The following is a 27,224-nucleotide window of genomic DNA, read 5'->3' on the forward strand; positions in this document are numbered from 1 at the left end:
AGACAGGTATAATAGATGCGACAGGCCAAAAAACGAGTAAAAACGGCTATTCATAACAAAATATTTTATTTACGTATAATTATGGAATGACGGTAGGTACTTGTTGATGCTCTTTGGTAACAGTAATTATTTAACTAAAATAAGTTTTCAAATAGTAGTAGTAGTAGTAATAGTTATATCATCCCTGTTGATGTTGTTGCCATAGATCGTGCGCAGTACCAGCGGCTCCTACGAAGGACAATCCTTTACCCTGGAAAAAATCACATAAGTATAACATAATATAGAGAAAAATACTTTCCCAGTATAAACTATAAGTACCTACTTATATTAATTTTCCACATACACGTATGTATAACGATTCATGTGCACCATCAGTTCATGCTCATTGTAATATTTAAAGAGGGAATTTCAAACTTACAATAGCTTTAGCTCCCTTCTTGATAGCTTTGACGTTGACCTTGGGCGCGGCGTGTCCTCCGCCCAGCATTAGCGCGAGCGCCACCAGCACCATGCAGAACAGACCTGTCAGCTTCATGTTGAGGGTGCTACGGTCTTTACCAGCTCTTCTTATTTCTAGTGTTATTGCTAACTTTGGTCTTCACCAATGGAGATGTCAAAAACGAATGTGTAGTTTCAATCCTTGCTTGGCCCTATTTAAATAAAGCGAAGCTAGGAATGTCACGCATATTATGGGTTTATCCGCTTAATGCGGTAAACACATAAGGATCGTCCATCCTTTGTGTATATGTCATGGAATTAGTCAACGAATGGAATTAGTAGTTCCATGACATATGTACATTCAGAAAAATTGCTTAAAAAATTAATAAGAAACAGTTTTTGTTATGTCTTGGCATTTCCCCTCATACTTATAACATATTTATAATTTAAATTTGACGTGAAGAATCGCCTGTGCTTAATTTCTGGATAATTTCTGATTTTGAATTTTGAAAGAAATGTTTTTATAAGTGCGAAATACCTAAGCGTCTTTGTACCTGTCTACTTAAATTTTGCTTTTCGAAAAATGACCCATAAACCATAGCGTTCTTTATATTAAAATATATTACAGGAAAATCATAAATTTAAAGACGAGAAAACCCAAAATAAGCTATTTAACATGAATCAATTTACCGAAACAAAATTATGATTTGTACAAATCAATAATTTAAAAAACTACAGGAAACCTCGTGGGGTTTACCCATAAATAAAGTACATATAAATGGATTCAAAGGTGGTGAATGGCTATTCTTACTTGAGATCTTTAATAGTGAAGACAGTAGCGTCCTCAACATGAAGCTGACAGGTCTGTTCTGCATGGTGCTGGTGGCGCTCGCGCTGATGCTGGGCGGAGGACACGCCGCGCCCAAGGTCAATGTAAACGCTCTCAAGAAGGGAGCTAAGGCTATTGTGAGTAATTTTACTATACCTAGGTACTTATATATCCGTCATAGAAGATATCTAAAAACATAGAATTGTATCTATGATCTCTGTCTATTAAGGACATTACTAAACCGCCCACAAAAAGCTTTTAAGTTGTGTCGCAAGAATTATAGGAAGTCCTATGGATACATACCTATATAAACCTAGAACTGTAGGAAAACATGATATTGAAATTTTTTTTCATAACATATCATAGATATTTTCAATGTCTGTTCAAGAAAATAAGAATCTTTCGAACGCTTTATAAAATTGCGGGGCAAAGGCGCCTCAGATGATACTCGGCTTTGTTGTATCCGAGAAAATCGTTTTGAAATCGACAATTTCTTTCAACTTAACATAATGTCGCATTATAGTTTGAAAGTGGTGACATTTGTACCTAACTCTATATTTAAGGTAGGTAAAATAGTACATTCGTAGTTAGATTTTATCTAGTTACAATAAAAAGTATTATATGTATCAAACAGATATATTAAGGTGATGCTATAAACTACTTTTACTTTTCAATAAAGATCTAATGACATAAGAGGACATCGCCAATGTTCACTTAGTAATTACAATGTACTTAATACGATGCAAAAAGTTTATAAATATTTTAGTCAGTACTTGTTGTTTTTCTTTTTTTAGATGTAAGTAAGGAGTTAGAAAAAAAAATACTTAGTCGAAATAGCCTCATAAGAAGAGGTTCCCTCCAGCATTTTCAGAATCAGAGCCATACGATTTATGATGATAACTAATATTTTTTATGTTTTTTTTCAGGGCACAGGATTCAAAGTCTTGAGCGCCGCTGGAACGGCGCATGACTTGTGGAAACAACATCGGGAAGGATGATTACCATTTGTTTAATAAACTGTACAGTTAACTAATGTATTAATGTCCAAAGATGAAGAATATAAAATAAGATATTACAAGTTCTGAAACTATTATTTGAACCTATTTCCCACCTATTCACCCTTTGTTACTAATTCAATCTCGGTCACTAATCGCTAAGTTTCAGGTTAATGAGGCCAGAACCACCAGTCCAGCTAGATGCGCGGGTAAATATTTATACCTACTTGTGATCACAATAGATCAATTAGTTATTTTCAATTACTATAAAAGATACTAAATTAATATAATGTCCTATATCTATTATTTTTCTACCCAAAGGTTGGCTGGAAGAAATTGCACCTTTGCGCTCATTTATGTTTGAATACCTAGTTATAACTCGTGATTTATCTGTAAATGGTGCAGTAAATACATCTAAATAATATTTATGGACGCAAAGTATGTGTATCTAGTGGGAAGATAAAAATCTTAAATTTCATTAGACACAACAAATTCTTAGGACTAATATTTTATACAAACTTGCTTTAAATTCCCTAAGGGTTAGAATTATTAAAAACTAACCAATTATCACTATTTACTACCACAAATGCAAATATAAAATTTTTATGTGAAAATTATGGAGTTTCATACAAATTTGCCTCTATTTAATAAAGGGGTGGATTTACAAGGTCAAAACTATAACGGTGTGCTTCGTAGTTGCAGGACATAAGAACATGCAGACAGAAAAAATGTAACAAACGGGTTAATAATACCTTCATACTCGTATGGGGAGGTGACGACTGAGTGGTGGTCGAGAAACGGTAAACGGAACGTACGAGTAGGTCATACTGAAGCAAGAAAATTTGCGAGTTGAAAGTGGCTGCACAAGACCGAGAAGAATGGCGTTCATTAAGAGAGGCCTTTTCCCAGCAGTGGGAAAATGAAGGCTGGAAATGTATGCAAACCAATTGATTTATGTAAATCTGTGACCCAAAGACGAAAAAGTAACATAAATAAATGATTTTTATTTTGGAGGCTACTTTTACCTGAGGTTAAAATAGTAAAATAAGTTTAATAATTTAAATAATAAGTTACAATAAAATTGATTATTAAATTATTTTTTACACACTTGTAGCACCTGGTAATACCATGTTTTTCAGCATATATAAAGTTAAATGATTTCAATTGATATGCCTCAAACTCAACTTACGTTACTAATTGGTGTTTTATTTTGCTTTGCATAATTAAGTAGAAACATACGTATTCATATATTCTGAATTAAAATCCAGTGTACAAATTATACAGGAAAAAAAAAATAGTAATATAATGTCAATTTTAAAATTTCCCCATCTTGGGAATCGCACGAAGTTCTAAACAGGAAAACACGATGCGATGTTTTGTTTATATGTAAATTGGTATAAATACGACGGAGATTGATTCTGGTTCATTCTCACTTGAGACCTCCAGTGGTGAAGACAGTAGCGCCCTCAACATGAAGCTGACAGGTCTGTTCTGCATGGTGCTGGTGGCGCTCGCGCTGATGCTGGGCGGAGGACACGCCGCACCCAAGGTCAACGTTAACGGGATTAAGAAAGGAGCTAAGTTTGTTGTAAGTATCGCTCAGATTCAACCTATTTAACTTATTATTTGGTACCTATTTTTATGTTTGGTACTTGTTTGTTTGGATCAGTTCTCCTGAAATTTTCGTTAAGCGCTAATTTATGCTACTTTGGTCAAACAAAGTGGAATTTTAGTAAAATTTTTCCCCTCGGTCGTTAGCAATCTATGTACAAAAAGTAGTGATTGTTTTTATAATTATAATAATGCATGTGATATGTCTTGCGTGCGACTTGAACATGTGTATTAATTTAACAAAATCGATAACAAGAGAACACAAGAGAATACATTAATGTTGTCTGAACTATGTGGTTCTAACTCAATGAAGAAGAAATATGTAGGTAGATAGGTATCCTACATAGTAGAGCACATTAAACGTTTTCAAATTAAATAATGTTAGGCACTTGTAGCTCAAATCCATCAGCTAAGTTTGACAGGACTTTTAAAAAAACAAAGGCGTAATTTGTACCGTTTGATTTTGTTACAGGGCAAAGCTTTTTCCTTAGCAGGAGCTGCGGGCACTGCGCACGATTATTGGCAACAACGACATGGATGATTTACTTTCTAGAGTTATACTTCGTTTTATTTTGGTTTGTAACTTATTTAGATTTAAGTACAGTTATGTATGTTACCAAAGTGATAAGTAAATAAATAATTAAATATTTTAGTTACTTCTTGTTTTTTTAGTTTATCTTAAAAATATGCCCAATTCTTATTAGCATAATCAAAAATTCTACACATTTTAATCAAAACGGCTGCAAATTAGTTTTAGTACATACTAATGTATTGTTGTTGGGTAATAACTTATTTTCATCTTTTTCGTTTCATTGTTTGACGTATTGTCAATAGCTATAACAGAAGACAGACTGGCTAAACCAGATGTAACCATCTGCGACCGACTGCACCCAGGTTTAGCCGGCTAAGTTGAGGTCTAGCCGCACTTCGGGGTTTAGCCGGGTTTAGGTGTACATACAGGGACTTAAAACACCATAATAATGGATACACATTCTTAAGTGTTACACATTAAGTCTGTTCCAGAGTTACCTATTCCTGTAACACTAATGTGGATGTTTTAAACCTGTTTTGCTTCGAACACTTATAAAAGTGTAACAGATGTGTTTTTTCCTGTAACCAAACGGTTAGAAAACTGATTTTATAATTTTCCGTGTCTGTGTAAACAGCGTCGCTGTATGGGGAAGTCCCATTGGCCGCCGGCATCGTCAAAGCGCGCGCTGTTGCCGTTCCGTTTTATAATGAACCGGCAACTACACGTCGGCTGTCGCATTGTTATGCCATTATAAACCTTAAAGGCTGTAACAGTTATAAACACTTTTGAACCTGTTTTTCAAAAATTAGATTTATAGTGTTACAGTTTATTTCTGTTTTTCCTTTAACTCGAATGGAAAAACTTATTGCTGATGATTTTTATTCAATATAACACATGTCACATATAAAGTATAAAAAACTTGAAAGAATATAACATAAGTATAATAGAAATATTTTTTAAAGAATGTTTGGGGTAAATTTTCCGACGCTGGGAACATTAAGCGGGTGGGTGAGGTGAGGTGTAAGCGGGGACTATTTGCGTGAGTTTTGGACACACTTCGATAGCTCTGTAATTATGTCGTCTAATGCACATCTTATCTAAGGAGAAATGGATGTACAGCAATAAAGTAATACTTACTTTATTGCTGTACATCCATAGGTTTAATGATTACTAACCTAGACGACCTGCGTATTCGAATTTTACGTTTTAACCTAAACTTTTGCGGGGCTTTACTTTTATACGAAAGTCGCAAAAAAATGCTTGCCCAAGGCGCTAATTTAGTCGAGAGTGTTCTTGGTTATCTGTGGAAAATGTGTGTTCAGCCGTTTGAAAGCCATCAGTTTTTTCTAGCAGATGAGAGGATGTAAGCAACTTCCACAGGCCAGTTTGTGTTCTCAGGAGGCGGGGGCTTTTTGAATTTAAATTTTATTTTTTGAGAAAGCACCAAGTTTTATTAGTACCTTTACCTATCTTAAAATACCTCGCCTCATCCATGAAATGATCAATGGGTAAGTCCTTATTTTCTCTCCGGCTGAAGATAGTAAATCTTTTCATTAAAATGATGATAGAATTATTTTATATTTACCCGAAGAATAATTTTTTTTTGCCCTGTGGCTTTATACATATACATGTGAGCACTAAGAAGCTTCTGACCTTACATATGCATTAGGTATAAGTATAACTCTACCCTAGCGGACCTTTGGGTTCGACCCAGATACTACATTTTCGTGATTTGCTAAATAATTAAATTTGAAGGGAGTAATGGAATAGGAATTAAGTTAGTGTTAAAAGGTTAACTATGGAAGTAATGGATTATGTTTCTCCAAAATACAATATATTAGAATCTAAAAAAAACACATCACACATACATACATCATTAGAGCAAGAGTGAGTTTGGCAGGCATTTTTTGAGCTTGCGTGTATGTTATGTCAGGTGATTGCGGTTGACCTTGAAATCGCTGTCAAATCATTAATAAAAAATATATATCATAGAACCTATTTACTTACCTAAAACTAAAGTACCTAAGACTGCCTAACCAAATTAGAGTGGACTGAAATACCACACTTATCACTGTATTAGATACTTATCACTCGTTCTAAAGAATTACGGACACAAACAATCGGGTTTCCTATGTTCTTTTTATATTTTAAGTTTCCTAAAGACACGTGCCATTTTTCATTTGCAAAATGATTGATGTATTCTATACAAAATTAATGAAACGATCTTATTAAATTTAGTATATATTGTAAAAAAAAAATCAATTTTAAAACTTACGCATTCAGATATTTTTGTAATATGAATTTGGAGATTACCAGTAGTTTACTCTTGAGTAAAAAATAATTTTTGGCAGCTTACATCCCATCTTAATGTCAAACTTTACGAGCATGACAAGTGAATATGGTGTCGCAAATATGGTGTTTGCGTTTATTTAAAAAAATGCATGGCATTTTATAATGAAAGTGAATCTAATAAAAAAACTTATTTGTTCTAGGGATAACTTAGTGTTATAGTATACGAAATAACAAATCAAGTAGCAGGTAAGTAATTTATTTGGCTATTTCTAATATTAATAAAATGGGTTTTAAATATAAAATATTATGTATCACAAAAAAATATTTATTTTACTCTGATCATAGCGGAGCTCAACCGTTGTGTCGTTGTTGCCACAACTCGTGCGCAGTGCCCGCGGCGCCCGCTATGGAGATACCTCGGCCCTGTAAATATATTAATTTATATTCAAACACATATAATTTATTTTAAAAAGTCTTTTTGCACATGACTGACTTTTGGTACTGATCATTTATTATTTATTTTTATACTTATAGGTGTTTCTTTTAAGAATAGAAGCGTTAAAAAATAAGTTCAATTCTCTCGTAGCTAATCCACTGTGTTCAACCCGTGTTGATAACTATAGTGTATTGTCGAAGTGGAATTAGATTAGCCTAAAAAATAATGAATTAGTACTTTATCATTGGAAGAAAAAATAACTGATTCAAATTACGAAATCGATGACACTATCTATCACAATTCGTACCAAATTGATTAAGTTATACTATTGCTATGACTAAATAATATATCATTTACTTACAAAAACCTTAGCTCCCTTTTTGAGAGCGTTGACATTGACCTTGGGCGCGGCGTGTCCTCCGCCCAGCATCAGCGCAAGCGCCACCAGCACCATGCAGAACAGACCTGTCAGCTTCATGTTGAGGGTGCTGTCTTCACCACTGGAGATCTCAAGTGAGAATGTCCAGAAGCTCTACTACTCGCTCTATTTAAATGATTTTTAGCATAAACAACACGTATGGGAATTCCTACTTGGTTTTTAATAAATTTCCTTAAGGCCCAAGCCAAGTGTTCGTTGGGAAAATATATGATCGATTGCAACTATTAATTTGGTTATATGGTTAGTTTAATGGTTTTATTCAAGTTTATTATAGTTTTCCTGTTTTATAAGTATGTAAATATGATAATCTTACGATGATTTTTTTAGTATTTGCCATCTGTATTAACTTGCATTTTTTATTACATTAAATGTAAAAAATGTTTTCATTTCTGTAACTTACATTATTTCTGCAGCTCTAATTATAACTAGAAAGAAAGTAGATAATTGTTTAAAGTTTTGCAAGGGCTGGCAAGAGCAGTTTTCTTTGCCCTATTAGCAATATAATTTGTAAGCGTCTTCATCATCAACAGTTCTAAGAAACTGACAAGAAATTGTTGATTTTTTAATAATAATGAATTATGTAACTTTACATACAGACGCAATTATATCAAGCATAATTGCATGCATTAGTTTATGCGGTAAAATATTTTAGGTTTTGGCTAAATCTATAACTTGACTAAAAGCTATGGACATAGTTGTAAGCAAGTGCATTCTTGATACAGCACGTCCCAGGGTCACGGCACCGCTGAGGAAACCCGTTGGCCACACCTCCAAGATACAGCCGATCTTGGACGTCATATGACGTAGTAGTTATCTGATACGCAAAGGTCTGTGAACTTGATTATAGTGTAGCAAGTAAGTATATAAGTGTATGTAATGTAGCCTCCACAATAACTATGTTGGTTTAATTTGAATATAAGTAGGTAATTCTTTGTTAGTTGCTAGTTCTATTAAACATTATCTACACAAATGTTCATAAAAATAGTATATTTAAGACTGAATTTTTGATATTGTTGGGTTGGGTTGTTTTTTCTTTAATTAGACAATTATTTCGTGAAAATTTTAGAATAGGGAACTACTAGATTGTCACTGTTTCGAGTGGGAGAAACCCAAACTGAACCGTGATTTATGGAACGTTATTGTCTAGGAATTCTGTATGCGTGAAGCTAAGGATTGTTAACTGGATATACCCAGTCTCATAAATGTGGTTACAAAATTTAATATAAATAAAGGAAAAATTTATTCCTGATCATTCTGTCTTTACTTCTTCGTTAGTAAAAAAATTTGTACCTCAACATGAAGCTGACAGGTCTGTTCTGCATGGTGCTGGTGGCGCTCGCGCTGATGCTGGGCGGAGGACACGCCGCACCCAAGGTCAACGTCAACGCTATCAAGAAGGGAGCTAAGGCTATTGTGAGTAATATTTTTATTTTAATTTATTTTATTACTTTCATCCACAAATGCAATAAACAATTCGAAATTGAAGAGTCCTTCATTTATATTCCTTGTTACAGGGCAAAGGACTCTCGTTCGTAGGAGCCGCCGGGACTGCGCACGAGTTGTGGCAACAACATCGCCAGGGCTGATTTAATTTTCCACCTTATTCGAACATTAAGAAAAAACAATACAATTTTGTATTTATTGAAAGTCAATAATGAAATAGATTTTTTCCTTAAGTATCTGAATTCCTAAATTAAATTAAATTTAATTGTACAGATAATGTTGTTCTTTTTATTCTGTCGGTATTTTTATTCTGATCTTGTAACGCCTAGATAAATATCTATTTACAATAAAATTTGCTGTTTGGTCCTGGCCTCACTAACAACAAACTAAGTACTTTCTATTCCGTTATGGTAAAATGAGTCTATACGACAAACACCGATGAGGAATTATGACAAAACGATTGTTACCTAGTCCGTGTTCACATCGTTTACTATCGACACAATCACAAAATTAACTCTTTTTTATTAGGTTAATAAATAAAACAGCGTTTTCTGTGAAAGTTAAAATCTGAATTTTTTAAAACAGGCCACAAGAAAAAAGTAAAATAAAGTCGTTTCTTCGATAAGAACAGTTAGCAAGTTCTCAAGGGAACTTGGGCAAACTCGGTAACCGAACAAAGTGAGTCACTTGACAACTTGCAGATTCACCCTGTGACAAATGGACATGAAAATGTTGGAAGCCCTCCAGCAAACTGTGCCTTCGTATAGGGTCATTTGGCCCCCTCCCCAACGTATTTACATGGGTTAATATTATATAACCTGAATGGAAGAATAGATGGATATTTAGAGTTACCAGTAATTCCCACTTGAGAGAAGCTCTGGGTTGTTCCGGAGGTTCCTGGTGTCCGTTCTGTAGTTATATGAAAAATTAAAAAAAACTTTCATTCTTCTTTCCATACTAAATATTTACCAGATCAGCTGATCTGATGATCAGTTTTTGCTGTATACTAATAGAATAAAAGTATTTACAACATAAGTACTATTTACTATAGTTTTTGCTATTCCACTAATACTTGTTGTTCGCCGCGAACGTACATCTTGCGAATACAATTTTTTTTTACAAAATTGTGAATATTTCAGAAACCATTTAACCGATTTTGGTGCCCCACGAACATAAAAATTCTATTGACAGATCCTATATACCTTTTAAATTTTATCAAAATCGGACCAACGGTTCAAAAGTTATCGCGTTACAAACATACATACTAAAAAATGAACATTTTAAAATACATATTAAAAAATGTATTTTTGCCCCAAGTAGAATGTAAGAAAAAAATTGTAAAATAAACTTCGAAATAACGTTCGTAAAAATAAAACTAAATACCTATAGTGAACTAAAAACCTATAGTGAACTAAAAAGAGATCGTCTTCCAGCGGGAGCCGAACTCTAGACAATCACGTCTACGCTCAAATCTACGCTAAAGACAATCAGTCATTATCTCTTTGTAAACGAACCTGGACTATTCATTTTTTGACAACCATGGTGAAAATATCCATCTATATTATGTCTATGTGTATGTCATAATAGAAAATGAAATTCCTTTGTTATTTCGTTGACACTACAAACACAAAATAGTCGTAAGAGCCATAAATTCCAAAGGCGCTTAGGCCATTTGTGCCAACTCCGCCATTTTCAAAAATTTCCAAAAAATAGCTCGACAATCGACTTTCACAATGTTTTTCGAACTTGCTCCCAAAATTTCACGGGAATCGGTTGAGAAATGCGACCTCTAGAGGAGAACACACAGCCACACGAAAGCACTTTTGGCCAAACTGAAACGGAGACATCGGGTTTCGCTCGCTCGGTCAATTATTAAAGCATAGGTATATGAGTTATTTGTTCCAGTCGTAAAATTTTAATGAAATTTGATATTGAATTTTGATTTTAGTTAGTTTTAACAAAACTAACTAAATCAAAATTTAATCATAAAAATAAGAGAAGCAAGAGACCTTTATTAGATTTTAAGATACTAAATAGAAGAGATGTTGCCAAACATCACAGGACATTCAACTCTCCTAATCACTTTTTCACTTAAATCATAACAATTTACTTTAATTGTGGAAACTTCACTGACGTGTGTTGTTATATTATTATCTTTATGTAAGTATAATTCTCTAGTATATGTTTCACAAAGCAAATACTCGTAGATAATGTGCGCTGCATTAAAACTTGTTGCAGCATTTCTTCTTCAAATGAAAATTAATTCTACCGCTCATACGCGCTGTGCTTTGGACGCGGTAGAAAATTTATTTTTAAATAAAGGAACTCATTATTTCAAATAATTTGTAAGGTGTATTGCCTATTAAAAAAAACATTATTTTGATTTATGACTATAGGATACAATAAAAATGGCGGGTATATAAGAGAATGATGAGATATTTTGCTGTGAAATAAAATAAGAAATAGTTATTTCCAATGAATAAAAATTTATTTTAATATAAATAGGTAGTGGAACTTAAGAACTTGCAATAACAAACTTGTAATTAACATATATCTAAGAGTTGAGAGGGATGATTCTATCATCCCTGTTGGTGTTGTTGCCACAACTCGTGCGCAGTCCCGGCGGCACCCACAAAGGAGAGGCCTTTACCCTGGAACCAGAAAATTCAAAGTTAATATATATTACAAGAATAATTATATTGTTCGAAACAAAAGCATTTGAACTAAAAAGGCCTTTGTCAATACAAAGGATGCCTACTAAAAATAAACGTATCAAAAATATAAGCAATCGAGCAGTAACGGCGCATTTCGCCGAGTCACATTCTTTATATGGATAAAAGAATGGTCCTTCCATAATGTCCCCGCGGACATCCATAAAATACTAACAACCGCGTTTACACCACGGCGAGTATGCATATACCATATGTATAAAAGTGGAAAAGAGCAGTAAGATCTTCCAATAAAATAAAATAAACTCACAATGGCTTTAGCTCCCTTCTTGAGAGCGTTGACGTTGACCTTGGGCGCGGCGTGTCCTCCGCCCAGCATCAGCGCGAGCGCCACCAGCACCATGCAGAACAGACCTGTCAGCTTCATGTTGAGGTACCTACAGGAGTCTTGGCTAACGATGAAGTAAAGTCAGAATGCACAGGAATAAATGTTACCTTTATTTATATGAAAATTTATAACCACATTAATGAGACATCGGGTTTATCCAGTTAACAAGAGTCGTTTCCCTGTTCCTCAGTCAAGTAATTTAAAATAGGAAAATGAAAACTCGTGATTTAATTTTAAAATTGTCCCTCGAAAAACGTTTTTTACGGGTTGGGTTTTTGAATTTTACGTCCGTGATAAGGCTAAAAGGCTAAATTTAAAATTTTATAACGATGCACGTTCAGACGTACAACGTAAAAAAATCACATAGTATCTTGAGAAATAGGTATTCAATATTACGCGACCAGTTAGACCCGACCTTGTACCAAATTTACTGCTTTCAATATTAAAAATGACCATTTTTATCTTGATCCGTATGCTGGTCGAATTCTTGGGTATGATACGAGGATACGAGTATGCCTATAAAAGTGTATTATTTTGTTGGACTCTTTTCAATATTCGTTTGAAAAGTCAATATAAAGAAGCAATATTTTCACTGTAAGTACGAGTACTAGGCAAATTCAATTATGCGCGAAGTGTATTTTAATTACAAGATTTGAATAAGGAGCAGTTTACCTAGAATTTAAAATCTCTATTTGCGTGTCTTCGCTAATCAAGCAATGACAATAATACCTACTACTTTTCCCACTTTGTTATTCATAGCAAAGGGGATATACCTTACCGCATATTATATCTTACCCTGAGTACCAAGTGTGTGTGCCCTTGATGAGACATCAAGGCACTCGGGCATAAATATTTTATTATCGAAATATATTTATCAAAAATTATTTATTTATCCTCAATGTTACACAGATAGTTTTTATGGCCTGAATCAATTAATCAAAATATTATCGATCAAACAAAGCTTCGTGATACGCCACATAAATCATGACTGACGCAATACAATAATGGCGTTTTGCAGAGGAAAACACCAGTTTATGGCGTTCCAAAAAAAATATATAGATGTATTCAATAGTAATATTTTATGTGCATTCAATTGTTTTCTTATACGTGAATTGAAAATCCCAATTGGGATAAGTTGAACACCGAAAATAAAATAAAATAAAATAAAATAAGTTGATCAATTCTTTCATATAAATCAAATTTATGATACGATGTATGAAGTTATTCCTGCCTGAGGCTATTGAATGTATACTATGTATATACATTTTATATGAAGATTTATGCAGTAATAATGATGGTTGTAATAACACTATTTACAAGCTGGGCCTAGTATAGCTCACCCTAACAGTGATGTCAAAATAAGGGCCTTTCTTGTGCTTTTGATGGTTATGTCACCTAGGTACTTACTGCACTATTTTACTATTGTGAAGACACAGGCTTTGAAGGGTTAGCTAGCGATAGTACTATAATACAATCAGGGTTACGTGCAATAAGTTAATGTTACTAAACTAACTAAAACACAAATTATTTTTTCATATTTCGTCTAAATTATGTCTTGAGGTTTGAGACAAGATGTCAAATATAATAATCTGGACTGAAACAAGTATATATTACTGCCCAATTATGATGCACTATTAATCTCTACTTAATTAAAGACATCAAGTATCATGTCTTTAATTAAGTAGAGATTAATAGTGCATCGATGTTTTTATACTGAGTGAGGCTAAAATGCGTAGAAATTTTAATTAAATTCCGGAGTGAAAGCCTCAAAGTAATTCGCGAAGGCAACGCTTACTATCAATACAGGAATAGACACTTAAACTAAATGCCGTTTTAATAAAAGGATTTTATGGTAGTATACATATATACCTACCTGTATAAAACATGACAGTTTACCATACACCTGTTTAAATACAACTTTGTATACCACTGTAATTATACGCGACTCGAATAAATGTCTGAATTGACCTTTTGAGTTCTTGGTCGTTAGCGTTGAATTATTGTAACGCGAAATCCTATGAATAATAGAAAAATAAAAATAGCATACATTCACGTTTAAATTTAGTCAACAGTTTGATACTTTGCTTGATTCACTTTCACTCGGAATTATATAATCAAAATTTTTCTAAATCACCTTTCCGCAAGACAAGCGTACTCTCCCGCTAAATTGTACAAAATGCATGCATTTATTATGTGTAACTATTCAAACAAGTTTTTGCTTAGGGTCAGGTACTTTACCGTGAGTAGAATGTAATAAAATATTTGCAGTACCCAGAGAGAAACTACAAAGATAAATAAAGACGGGTAAGGGAGAGCCCCAGTGTGACTCCTAGCAAGTATAAAACTGCAGTTTCAAATCAAACGTCATTCAATTTTCAACAATCTCAACTAAATACGGATAAAAAAATATTAAATATGAAGCTACCAGCTTTATTAACCATTGTAGTAGTGTTGTTGTCAGTTTTCCTGGGTTCCGGGGAAGCAGCTCCGGGGAAAATACCCGTGAAGGCGATTAAGAAAGGTGGCGAGATTATTGTAAGTACCTAACCTACCATAAATTTTATTTGGAAAAAAAAAGTGTCAGAAATTTTAAATTTATGGTTAAATTGTTATAGATATCATTTTATTATTTTATATTAGGAATGCATTTAACTCTAAGGGTAGGTGCCATTTAACGTCCGCAGAAAAATTCAAATTATTTAAAATCAACGACAAATTTAACGGTGCAACTCTGCCTAAATTACGATATCACTGACATTTGTGTTTCATAGAAATTATGCTTTTTGAAGAGAACAGTTTGTTTTGGATTCTCTTTTTTACTGAATAAAAAGAAAGTTTCTGACGTTACTAAGAGTGAAACAGACACACTTTCGATGTATAAATGCGTGTACGATTATATAGTTAACCAGATAACGCATTATAAATTTTATTTATTTGTACCACCTTGTTTGCAGGGGAAAACTCTAAATCGTATCAACATAGCAAGTACCGCATATGACATTATCAGCCAGTTCCGGCCAAAGAAGAAGAAACATTAATGCTTCATATCATTAGAATATAATTTTTTGGTTAGTAGGTACTTAGTTATATATTACATATTACACCTAATCATAAGAATAATAGGTATAATGTCATAATAATGTAAGAATACTAAATAGTAGTAAACGGTATTATTACCTACAAGAGAAGTGTTTTTTTATATTAATTATGAGTACAGATATACTTACTATATCACTCGAATTCTAAATTGTTAAGTACATACATGTTGGCCTATTGACCCTATTAAGATATACTAAGATATATTGAGATATACTATCAGGGTCAGGTACTTTACCGCAAGTATAATACAATACTCCCAATGAACCAGACACTCATGAAAAGTACGCTATAGAGATAAATAAAAATGGATTAGGGAGTGCCCCACTTAGTAATATATAAAGCTGCAGTGATTTCAAATCAAGTGTCATTCCCATCTCAAAATTACAAATCAAAGCTAGACAAAACATTCCTAATAAAACAAAACAAGAAAATAAAAACAAAAAGAAGAATTTAATAAAATTATAAACAGCAGATATGAAGCTACCAGTTCTATTCACCATTGTAGTGGTGTTGTTGTCAGTTTTCCTGGGTTCCGGGGAAGCAGCTCCGGGGAAAATACCCGTGAAGGCGATCAGGAAAGGTGGCGAGATTATTGTAAGTCTTCATGGATGGATTTCCTTTAAGACACGAGCTGGGATTTATTTTTGCTAACCTTTAAAATCAAAGGTCATAAAAATTAAATTTTTAATATAATAATAAAAAAATAAGTGTAAATATATTATACTTACAGAAGCTCCAATATATAAATAAAGATTTTTATTTATAGTCCGTGTATTTATATAAAGCAATCTAGAAAATTATAGATTAATCGTTCGATAATTTTCCTTGTGGTTCAATAATTAATAATTGTTATTTCTTTCTTATCAAAATGTCAAGTTCTAATGTTTGTTAGGTAAAATTAATCTAAACTGTTTTTTTACAGGGAAAAGCTCTAAACCGCATTAGCATAGCAAGTACCGCTCATGACATTGTCAGCCACTTCCAACCGAAGAAGAAAAAGAAGAAGAAGAAAAATTAATGCTCTAATTTGTTAATAAAATATTTTTAATTACGTAATAATAGTTAGTTGTTTTATTTCTGGTTCGTGTAAATACCAAGTGATAGATTGTGATGAAATATCAATGGAGAAGTGGCATCGAAAAAAATTAAAGTACCCGAAACGTACGCCGAAATTCTTGTTAGTCGTCGTTTATCACTTTGAAATGTTGGAAAAGTTTATTGAAAATTATAGAAACCTTACTAGAAATGTCTATTTTTCCTCAGGCATGACTTCTGTTACTTTGCGAAGCCCGGTGTATCAGCGTAAAAAAAGATTCGATTATGATTTTACAAACGCCCGCCTGCCTGACGTCCTTGGGAATGCTATTGTTGCCTAGGCTATTATCCCTTAGTCGCTTCGTACGACATCCACGAGAATATATAGATGGTTCTATTCTAGGGCGGAACTACACGCCACCCCTTATTACTATGCCATATAAATATACTAGCATTTGCCCGCGGCTTCGCACGCAAGGATTTTAGTTCTTAAAAGGAATAGAAGTAAAATTTCAGTTATTCTTTTATCGCGTAATCTAAGACTGGTAAAATTTATTTATTACTACTCGTAATTCGATTTAAATTCGTATTTTTTGCCATCTTTAGTTCAATTCCCCGTTTCCCGCTACGTTTCTCGTTCCGAAACTTGTCCTGTCCCGTTTCCTGCAAATTGTCCCATGTCGTTTCCTGTAACGTGCCCCATCCCATTTCCCGTTGCGAGTCCCACTACCACTTCCAGTAACACGTGCCAAACATTTTATGGATCTCCTCTACAAAAAGAATAAAGTCGTCATTCCTCTAGAGATGCAATTTTCCAAATCTAGTTATTGCATTATTATATTTTACTAATCACCAGTTTATACCACTTCATGTTGTTTCATACAAACTTGCAATCCCTATTTTACCCCTATAGGGACGAAGTTTTCTAAATCGGATGAATGCATTATTATGTTTTACCAACTACAAATAAAAATAAAAATTTTCATGTGCCTCACTTCAAAAATGACGAAGTTTCATACAAACTAGCAACCCCTATTACACGCCCCGTAGGTATGGAATTTCGAAATATCCTTTAGCGGACGTCTCCTAGTCACAGTCTACCTTCCTGCCAAAATTCATCTTCATGGGCACAGTAGTTTTCGAGATTTCGTGATGAAAAATTTTCAGGTTTTCGCTTTTATATATATAGCTTTTGCCCGCGGCTTCGCACTCGTGAATTTCAATTCTTAAAAGGAATCGAAGTAAAATTCGTGTTATTATTTTATCGCATATTCTAAGACAACATTTAATTATTACTATTATTATAATTCCAGAGGTGAATCCAGATAGTGGCACGGAAATACGCCAAAATGTTTCCAATACTCCCAATAAAGTATGGTGACTGTCGTATCCCCAAATAACTAAAAACCATTCCAAGTACACTAAAATTGAAATGAAAATCATATTAAATAATTCTGTCTGTCTGCATCAAAGAGATTTCAAATTTGTCCAAATTTATAAATGCTTTCATATTTGGGAAGAAGTTCAATTTTACATACGAGTTTAAAACTATTTAAAGTAAATAAAAAGCATTACTAGAAGCATTATTAGAACTGAGAAGAATTTACATTTATCATTACATAGCAGACATATGTATTGGTTTGAAGATAATTTATCACGAAGTAATTACGTAATTAGTTACGTACAGCTACATAGGTACATCTCTAACCGAGTTTGATTAAGAATAGGCGCTGTGAATATATTTAAACCTAGTATTCATTATTAATAAGACGTCTTAGAAACTTGATCTAAGGTTTGGTAAATTTCCGCAAAGCCCGAATTTTTGACTTTGATGATTTTGACTATATTGTTTATAACTTTTATAACCTTGATTGATAGCCTGTAAGTAGTGTCAACTAAATTTTTATAGAAAATTTATCTCTAAGAAATTAATAAAATTCAAGACATTTGTAGTACGTACTCAAATTGTTGTTCTTTTTTTATATAACTTGCCATTGACCTTTAAAGGTCATCTTTACGTATCAAGATTTGAATATAAGATTTTGTGAAGTTCTCTTATCTTAATGTTTATTTATTTCGTTATGAGGTCTAGACGGGAATCCCAGATGATAGGCGTTGATGGACAAGGACAACTAACCCTCATAACTTTGACATGTATATCAAAGTTATGAGGGTTAGTTGTATTCATGTTTTACACATTACTCTGGGCTTATTACAAAATATGAATTCTCAAAATTATCTTTAAGGATTGCAAATATTTTTTTAAAAATGCATCTCTGTGAGAGCCATACATACTCGTATTTACGCCTTTTGCTGTAGAGACCTTGGGACCTTGGGTTGCGGATGCAAAAGCCCTTTCAAACAAAGAAATTTCCGCACGCCTGGTCGATGTCTCTGGGGACCCAAGGGCTGGTGACTATTTTGGCCAACGTTTGAGTTTGGCCATACAAAGAGGAAATGTCGCCAGCCTTCTGGGAACTTTACCGCACGACGACGGCGATTTATTGTCAATTTTTTATTTAAATTAATTTAGTATTTACTATTTTAGTTTTAATTTTAACTTATATGTTACATATAAGTTAAAATTAAAACTAAAATAGTATGTAACATATGTTTTAATTTTAACTTATATGTAACATATAAGTTAAAATTAAAACATATGTTACATACTATTTTAGTTTTAATTTGTTTAAGTAAGTAACATATGTTTTAATTTTAACTTATATGTACATATGTTATAAATAACATATTATATTAGAAATTGCATTGTGGTAAAATTAAATATAACTTAAATATGTATATATAAATGCATTTATTCCATGGTTCACTGTTACAATATACATATATATATTTAAATTCTTTGAACTTGGTAAATAGTCTATTATGTATATTTCAATTAGGCCTGAGTAAACTTTTTTTACTTTATTTTCTTTGACATTTTTTCTGATGAGATTACAGATTACCTATATTGAAGTCAAAGCATTTGTTCAAAATTAGACCCTAACAAAACTTTTTCACGTCATGTTTTAAATTAAATAATGTTTAATTTTTTAAATTTAATTTTAAAGTAATTTACAAATGTTCTATTATAGTAGCATTGTAAATACGCAAAAGTATATATATTAGGTATAAGTATATATATTATTTACTATCCTTTCCTTTTTTATCCTATCTTTTCGGAATAAAATGTGAGAACGTAATTTGACTGTAAAAATTGTTGAATTAAATTGGCATGTATATGCCATCATTCATGTAATCGAAGTGAAATACTGGTAGGTAATTATAATAAACGCGCTTTAAATATTCTATATATTAAAACGTAAACAAAGACGTGGTAATTGACAAAACAACATGGTATTACCAAGTCTCAATTAAAACATGTGAATTTCCTCAAGCCTGTTGTCGCAGTAAAAGATGTATTTTATTTTCCTGTATGTCCATATAAAAGCTACTCAAGTCGACGGATTCGTCATTTGTTTTCAGTGTCGCGGGAAGAATCTACTTATCTAGACAAAATGAAATTAGTCTTTCTATTCGCCTTTGTAGCTCTGTGCATGCAGATATGTTCAGTATCTTGCGATGTCACTCAGATACTCAACGGTGTAACTACATCAACAACCACTCCTAAGCCGTGGGGTAAAAAGATTAAAAATGGCTTGGTATGTATAATAAAATGTGTGTGTTTTTTTTTTAAATAATGTGTTAATAAAGATAATTTAAAAAGAAGTGAAATAGTTGAAATATTATATAGTTCATAATATTCGTTTGTTTCAACAAATAAATAATGTTAGGGCATCAAATGCTAAATTTATAAATTAGCTTTTATCAATCTCAAATATGGTCGTATCAGATCTACATAATTATATATGAAATATTGGGAGTAATAATTTATGATATCCATTGCATGAAATTATTTTCTTATGCAGTTAATTATAACTTGACTGACTAATTAGTCAGTGCGCTTCATAATAATTATTAGAACCCCAATAAATTTACTTTTAAGAATTTAATTGAAAAATTTTTTCAGGATAACTTTTTCCGAGGCGCTGCCGTGGTTGGAGTGATACAAGGAGCCTTCCAAGGCAGTAAGGCCCATAAGATGAAGCCCCATCATGATGCACCTAAAATCTGAAATTTAAGCTCGTTCCTATTTCTCAATGAAAATCAAATTTACTTCATTTGGGTTAGACATTTTACCAAAGCTTACTAAGTAGGATGTAAACATAACATGAAAGATTTTAAATAAATAATAAGTTTAAGTTTACTTCTTTATTTTGAATTTTGTATACCTAGCGAGCCTTTATAACTATGACTTACCCAATTTTTATAAAACATCACAGTTCAAAGAACATTGTTTGCGACCTCCATGAATGTCCAATATAAATCTGTAGTTAATTTTTGTGCACAGATCCATAGAACTAGTCCATAGTTGCATTTTCTTTATTTCTCAGCATTCCCCAGTCAATTTTATTATAGTGTTAAAAATAGTTGTACAATAGGTACTGTAACTTATGAACGAGATTGCATGCTCAGAATAAAATATCTGCAAAGGCATTGTATGTGGAAATAATGGTGGAAGACGAAGACATTGTATCCAGTTCTCGTGACATATTTTACGATAGGAGAGCTAGAATGTCAAGCCTAGACGTCATACGACTGGCCGCCGGCCAAGGAAGGAAGTGCCGACATGAATTACATTTCTGTTATCAATAGTTACGAATTTGAGAATATATATACCAAGTTTGCCAAGCGCGGTTAGAACATGGTGAAATGCTGCATACGACGAAATGCACAGTATGGATTTGGGAGCTCGAAAGTATCATGCGGAAGCGGTGGTGGTGTAATTGTTAAGTGGATCGAAAGGTTCGAATCCTACTCGTGCCACATGAGTTTGTATACCAATCTGACTCATGTATAGTAGTTTTTATCGACCATCATTTGCTCCCGGTGAAGGAAAACATCGTGAGGAAACCTGCACACTGGTTGATTATTAACTTGTGTATGAAATAGAGAAGGCAAATCACTCCATTTTCTAATGCCAAGAAAGTTGTTGTGTGTGTTTAATTCCACGTAATGACCACGACCCTCAGCCATGAGGAATACGACAATGATAACCTATACATACTCGGATGCTTATGGCACAAAGGACCAGATTACCTATTACGAGAAACTTCAGAAAAGATGCCATAACAAGTAAGAACGACTCGAAGTCACAGCGCCTATAAAAGATTCATATTTTGATGGATGGTATCTATTATAATAACATTACTGAACGTTCGGGTATCACCGTGACATTTTGCCAAGTAATTTTTCATATTGTTTGCTTTTGACGTTAATTCTCCCTCGGAGAATGCTAAAAGTTTAAACCTTCCATGTAAAAAATGATCTCATGTCACTCAGGCACACAAAATCTAAGTTTGTTTTTAAATTAACACCTCGATGCAAAAAGTCATGTTAACAAGCAAAACCACAAACAAATATTACTATTATACTTATGTTTTCAAAGGAACATTTTACAAAAGACAATATATTTACATCTATATAATAGCTAAAAAACAATGAAAGTAGAAAATCGGGGGTAACGAAGGTACTTACACAAATCAGACATCTTATTAAAGAATCGTTTCATTCATTGAAGATAGGCCTGAGATAAGTATATTATTCAGACAATAGGGACAAATTACCGTCGAGCGTCGAACGTAAAATCCTACTTTTTATGGAAATCGCCGTATTCCAACGAATCCCCATTTAATTGTGAAACATGATATTTATTCCTGGCACATATATTGTATCAGAATTTCCACGATCTCAGGTATTTTATTGTCACGTTAAAATGCAAAATTATAGATATGTATCGGTATACAAAATACAGATTTCGAGCACAATTTCACATTAATTTGCTAAGAATATGAATAAAATTGTTTTTTTTTAGCTTTGCTCTTAATTTCGTAAGTATTTATGATTATAATCGAATGCGGAGTAGTATATATATATAGAGTAGTATGCCTTTCTTATAATTTACAAGTTATTCCTTGCTTATTTGTAAATAAGTGCAGATGAACTCAAACCACTTACTATATGGCTAAAATAAAAATTAACACATTGTTTTAATTCAAAACGTCACAATTTAATGACTGAACTTAAAAGTTAACAAAAAAATAAACTTATATCTTAAGTAATTAACTCAAAAATTTAATGGAAAAATATGAAGGGCAATTAAAATAATTATTTACACATATGAGCCGAGACATTTTCTTTGCGCGTCCAAGTCTTTGTGTTTTTCTGAAATAATCTTGACTGTTTCTTCTAAATCCGTTTTGCCTCTGTTAAGAAAAAATAGATGTTTCATGTAAGCTAAAGGAAACATAATCAAAGAGTGTATTATAACAAGGAAATCTTTTCATCTACTTACACCTAATTTATTTTTTGTTGGTTGTTTGATTCAAGATTACCGAAGTAGGGTGATTTCAACAATTAAGGAACAGCATAAGTAACGAATTAAGAAAAAAATGATCAAGTGTTTATATTTAAAATAATGTAAAATTTTTCATTGCTTAGAATAATAGAAATTTAACAATAATTTGTACGTACAATATGTCCAGAAGTTTCGCCGGAACAGAGGGCTGCAAGGTTTTCAGTTGACGTATTAATTCTTCAACCGCGCTTTCCAAGTTTTTCTTTTCATTTTCTAGCTCTAACACCACGTTGTTTACTGTATTTATCTCTTTCTGAGTTTCCTCTTCATTCTGATAAATTAATTTATTAGAATTTATCATGTAAGTAATAAAAATAATAAATTCTTATTTTGACGCCTGCAATGCAACCCAATTTCTAGAAATTGGTTGATGACGGTGTTATATATATATATATATATATGAATTTATGCATAGGTATCTTAACATAACTTCAATTTAGTTGGATCCTGATAATAGTTAATTATGTGATTTATATATTCTATTAGAATAGAATAGCAAAGTAATAAAGTAGTAAATATTATTCAGAATTCTGCTTTAGTTATGGTAATTTTGACCTCATAATTTAGGTACTAATTTCAACTACACTATTGTGGAACACGACGACGTCATGTTGGATTATAAGTTTTTTTTTCTATGCTAAACCAAATTTGAAGAAAGCCTGCCTTTTGAGACTGCGCATTCAGGTTGATACAGAAATATCATGCGGAAAACTGAGAGAGAGACTTACTTTATTCCGTCTCTCTAATTAAACTAAATGAGACAAAATTAGACCAGCTATGTTTGAGACTTTTATATATAAATGACGTTTACTTACGTAATAATTGCGCGTTCTCCGAAATCTGTCGGCTTTTTCGCGAAGAGAATCTTCGTATTTACGGCTGCAAAAATGACATGCACGCATTTTCATTACAAAATCACCTAATATAATAATAACATATCTAAAGACACACAAACTGTGCGTTTTAAAAAAGAGGAAAGTGTGAGAGGAAACACAATTTACGTTGTAAAACGTAAGAACAATTAAAAAGGTATAAAAATCTAATATTGAGACTTCTTTTTGTGGGAACAAAGGCTGACAGTGATTGAACGGGAGTTAATGAAAATGAAGTCGATTGAAATCCCATTTAATTCAATTCGAGGTGTCTATTTGAAAATAAATCAAAGGAATGAAGAATATTCAGGATGTAATACTTACTAAAACGATGATTTATTTGATAGGAAATTAGATTTACGACGTAAATTGGATTGAATACTGTATACAACATAGGTATTGATAGTATTTTTATGAAGATGCTGGGATACAATTTCAGTATTAAATTCTCCATTATTATAATTTATTATATTTAAATGATTTATGAATGAAGCGGTAATTGTGTAATGGTTAAGACGCCCGCCTGTGGATCGAAAGGTCCCAGGTTCGAATCCTACTCGTGCCACATGAGTTTGTTTACCAATCTGACTCATGTATAGTAGTTTTCATCGTCCACAACTTGCTTCTGGTGAAGGAAAACATCGTGAGGAGACCTGCACACTGGTTGATTCTTATTAACTTGTGTGTGAAATGGAGAAGGCAATGGCAAACCACTCCATTAATAATGCCAAGAAAGTTGTTGTGTGTGTTTCATTCCACGTAATAACCACGACTCTCTGCCATGAGACATAAAATTATTTAAATACATTTAAATAATTTGCATTCCAAAAATAAAAGAAGTATTAAAATTATTTCAATTAGAATATCATTTGGACGCTATTCCGCCAATAACGGTGAGACGAAACAAGAAAATTAATTCAGCAGAAACTCACATTAGCAATTCCGCTTCTTGCTCGACCCCTTTCAGATGATCCACTAGTTCTCCGCGGTACTGCCTAGCTTTCTCTAGAGAAAATGTTGCGTCGTGGCATTGCCGCTTTAGCTGCGTGCGTTTGGCCGTTAATCTCACTGGAATTTCAATTAGTTACTGTTCTGCTGTAACGTTTCTTTTTACGCAAACGTCTGGAAAGACGTTGTGGCCAATGACGCTATGTATAAAATGGTGCAGTTTATAAAATAAGCTCGGGGATTTCTTATTAGATATTTTATAGTTGATACTAGTTCAACACATTACACAAACTCTCGTACTCTCGTACAAATTAGTTTTTATTTATTTCTTTGACCTATTTACTAAAATACAGCAGACATATCAAATGAAATGTTTTATTTCTGATGAGGGATGACAAAATAGTAAATTGTCTCTATTGTGCCGAGCACAATGTATAAATTTAACGAAATGAAAGGAGCGTCACGCGTTGTCAGGGTATTTTATCGTGACAGTCACCCCAACATAAATTTCAGATTCCAATTTTCTAGGCAATTTGGTGTACTCTTTACGGTGGCAGTCTTGACTTAGATTACTAAAAGAAAGAGCAGTCTTCCTCCAGAAGATCTTGATAAACATAACATAACCATTACTCTACCACCGCTTCAATAATATCTTATAAAAATATTTAAAACATAAATATATTTTATAAGATTTTAATATTTAGAGTAATGGTTAAGAAGGCCTGTGAACCGAAAGGTCCCAGGTTCCAATCTTACTCGTGCCACATAAGTTTGTATACCAATCTGACTCATGTATAGAGTAGTTTTAGTATAGACATGGACTTTTGTCACTCAATTAATGGAATAAGCTCTCTGACGACAATAAAAGTTTATTGCGCAGTTTTTACACTCTAGTTAAGTAATAAGCAATAAGAACATCCAGAAAAATAACGAAACTTTTTAAGATTATATTTATATTATTAATTTTATCGTCAAATATAAATTAAATACACATAAATAAATAAATCACAGGATGCAACGGCATGCTTACCTTTATATATCACACATATGTTTACACCGCCGCTTTCACGGGTAAACCGCTGATTTTGATGAAATTTGGTATGCATGTACTTTTTTCCAAAATTTTACCCCGAAATGACTATAATGGAGAATGAAAGTGTGTAGTTATTTTCGCAGATAAATTACGGGCAATTCGCAGATAATAAACGTGGGCGAATCCGTATAATGTTAACATTATGATACCTACTGATTATTTCTGAACTCATAAATAAAAATTTGAATAAAGCTTGAATAGATTGTTCAATTTCCTCACCATTTTCTTGATTCAAGCGTTCCTTTTCTGCATTCAGAGAGCGTGCAATTCGTAATGCTGTCATCGTCTCACGGTACTTTTGTTCATTTTCGGCGTCCAACGCTGGCAGAGCGGAATTCTAAAAATGATTATTAAATTAAAAATTGTATTTTAATAAATTTTGCTCGCCGTATTTTATTTATATTGTATTTTAATTATATTTTAATAAATTGAAGTAGAGTAACAATGTCCTTACATAAGTAATTATTCTAAAACACTGTGCGCGAAAACTACTGTACAAATTTAAATACGGTTTTTTTGTTGTTATCTACAGTTGCTTATTTATATGAATCTCATCGGGCCTACGGCGCATGATATAATATTGACTTCCTATACAAACGAATTTTAAAATGATATTCAAAGCTTGAATGTTACATACCTATTACAGGCCCTCCTATCTATATATTCCAATGTATATTTAACAAGATATACCAACAAGATAACAGTCATCAAACTAGATTTCCAGAAATGAAATAGTAAATATTTTTAAGTAGCTTTATGGAATATTATATTTTTTATAAAAGTCGTTTCAATAGAAACATATATTAATACTGTTTTATTTCGTATACGTAATACCAAATAATATTCACGCTTTGAATATTATTTGGTATTACGTATGTACTTTGTATATATAAGAACGATTTAATGATTATGTACTAGGTAATTAATTTGTGCTATGATTTTGAAATAATTAATATAGGTAACTAGATAGGCAATTAGATTAGAAGAGTATTATTTTATTATCTGTCTAAGCTAGATTTGGTTCGAATGAGAATTGTATGTACTTACCTGTACAACTAAATCATCTCCAATTCTTTCGAGATTAGATTTAAGTAAACATATTTCTATTTGTTGTTCTTCGGGAGTAAACATTTTGAAGTTGTAATACAAATATATAATATTCTGCAATAAAAAAATAGCAAATATGTTACTCGTGTATTTTTACGCGCCGAAACACGCTAAAATTTTAAAATTTTCAATTTGTTTTTTTTTTTTTTACACAGAAGATGAAGAACTTCATTTTTATACGGCCATTTTCAGATAGAAGTTGTTCTAAATTCGAAAGTTATACGTACAGTAGTTGTTGCTTGAGTAAAAACGTTTCAATGGTACCTATTTCAATTTTATACGATTCACAATTATTACAGTTCTTATTAAAAACCACCGATGCCACAAATATTACAAACGCTTTTTTATTTCATGGAAATATGAATTCTAACCCTTTATCATCTGTCATTGTAGATGCTTTTCGACTCTTTTTGAATGACATATTTTTTTCAAACGTCACAAACAAAAGTTTTGATGGACTTTGTATAACAGTTAAATAAATAAATATACAGGGACATATCACACAGATTGAGTTAGCCCCAAA

General features: G+C 32.6%; 1 protein-coding gene and 2 long non-coding RNA genes across 3 annotated transcripts; 2 read left to right on the forward strand and 1 right to left on the reverse strand.

The window, feature by feature from the left end:
* The first annotated feature begins 15,105 nt into the window (after positions 1-15,105).
* LOC135309770 (uncharacterized) lies at positions 15,106-16,232 on the forward strand. The gene is made up of 2 exons (XR_010369975.1): positions 15,106-15,765; positions 16,094-16,232. It is a non-coding gene; the product is annotated as an uncharacterized LOC135309770 (long non-coding RNA).
* Positions 16,233-19,657: 3,425 nt separating this feature from the next.
* Positions 19,658-20,470, forward strand: LOC135309771 (uncharacterized). The gene is made up of 2 exons (XR_010369976.1): positions 19,658-19,865; positions 20,234-20,470. It is a non-coding gene; the product is annotated as an uncharacterized LOC135309771 (long non-coding RNA).
* A 1,607-nt stretch (positions 20,471-22,077) lies between these two features.
* Positions 22,078-26,778, reverse strand: LOC128672106 (myosin-9-like). The gene is made up of 6 exons (XM_053749013.1): positions 26,642-26,778; positions 25,814-25,931; positions 24,486-24,621; positions 23,497-23,560; positions 22,798-22,952; positions 22,078-22,529 (listed from the first exon to the last, which is right to left on the reverse strand). The coding sequence occupies exons 1-6, from the start codon at positions 26,723-26,725 to the stop codon at positions 22,436-22,438; spliced, it is 651 nt and encodes a 216-aa protein (XP_053604988.1). The 5' UTR covers positions 26,726-26,778; the 3' UTR covers positions 22,078-22,435.
* Positions 26,779-27,224: the final 446 nt, after the last annotated feature.

This window comes from Plodia interpunctella, chromosome 8 (assembly GCF_027563975.2).
Source record: "Plodia interpunctella isolate USDA-ARS_2022_Savannah chromosome 8, ilPloInte3.2, whole genome shotgun sequence".
Classification (NCBI taxonomy): Eukaryota; Metazoa; Arthropoda; class Insecta; order Lepidoptera; family Pyralidae; genus Plodia; species Plodia interpunctella.

Coding starts and splice junctions, on each gene's coding strand:
- LOC128672106 (XM_053749013.1), bottom strand. CDS start 26,725: ATGTTTACTCCCGAAGAACAACAAATAGAAATATGTTTACTTAAATCT. Junction 24,622..25,813: donor ACGCTTGAATCAAGAAAATG/GTGAGGAAATTG, acceptor TTGAAATTCCAG/TGAGATTAACGGCCAAACGC. Junction 22,530..22,797: donor GCGAAACTTCTGGACATATT/GTACGTACAAAT, acceptor TTTTCTTAACAG/AGGCAAAACGGATTTAGAAG.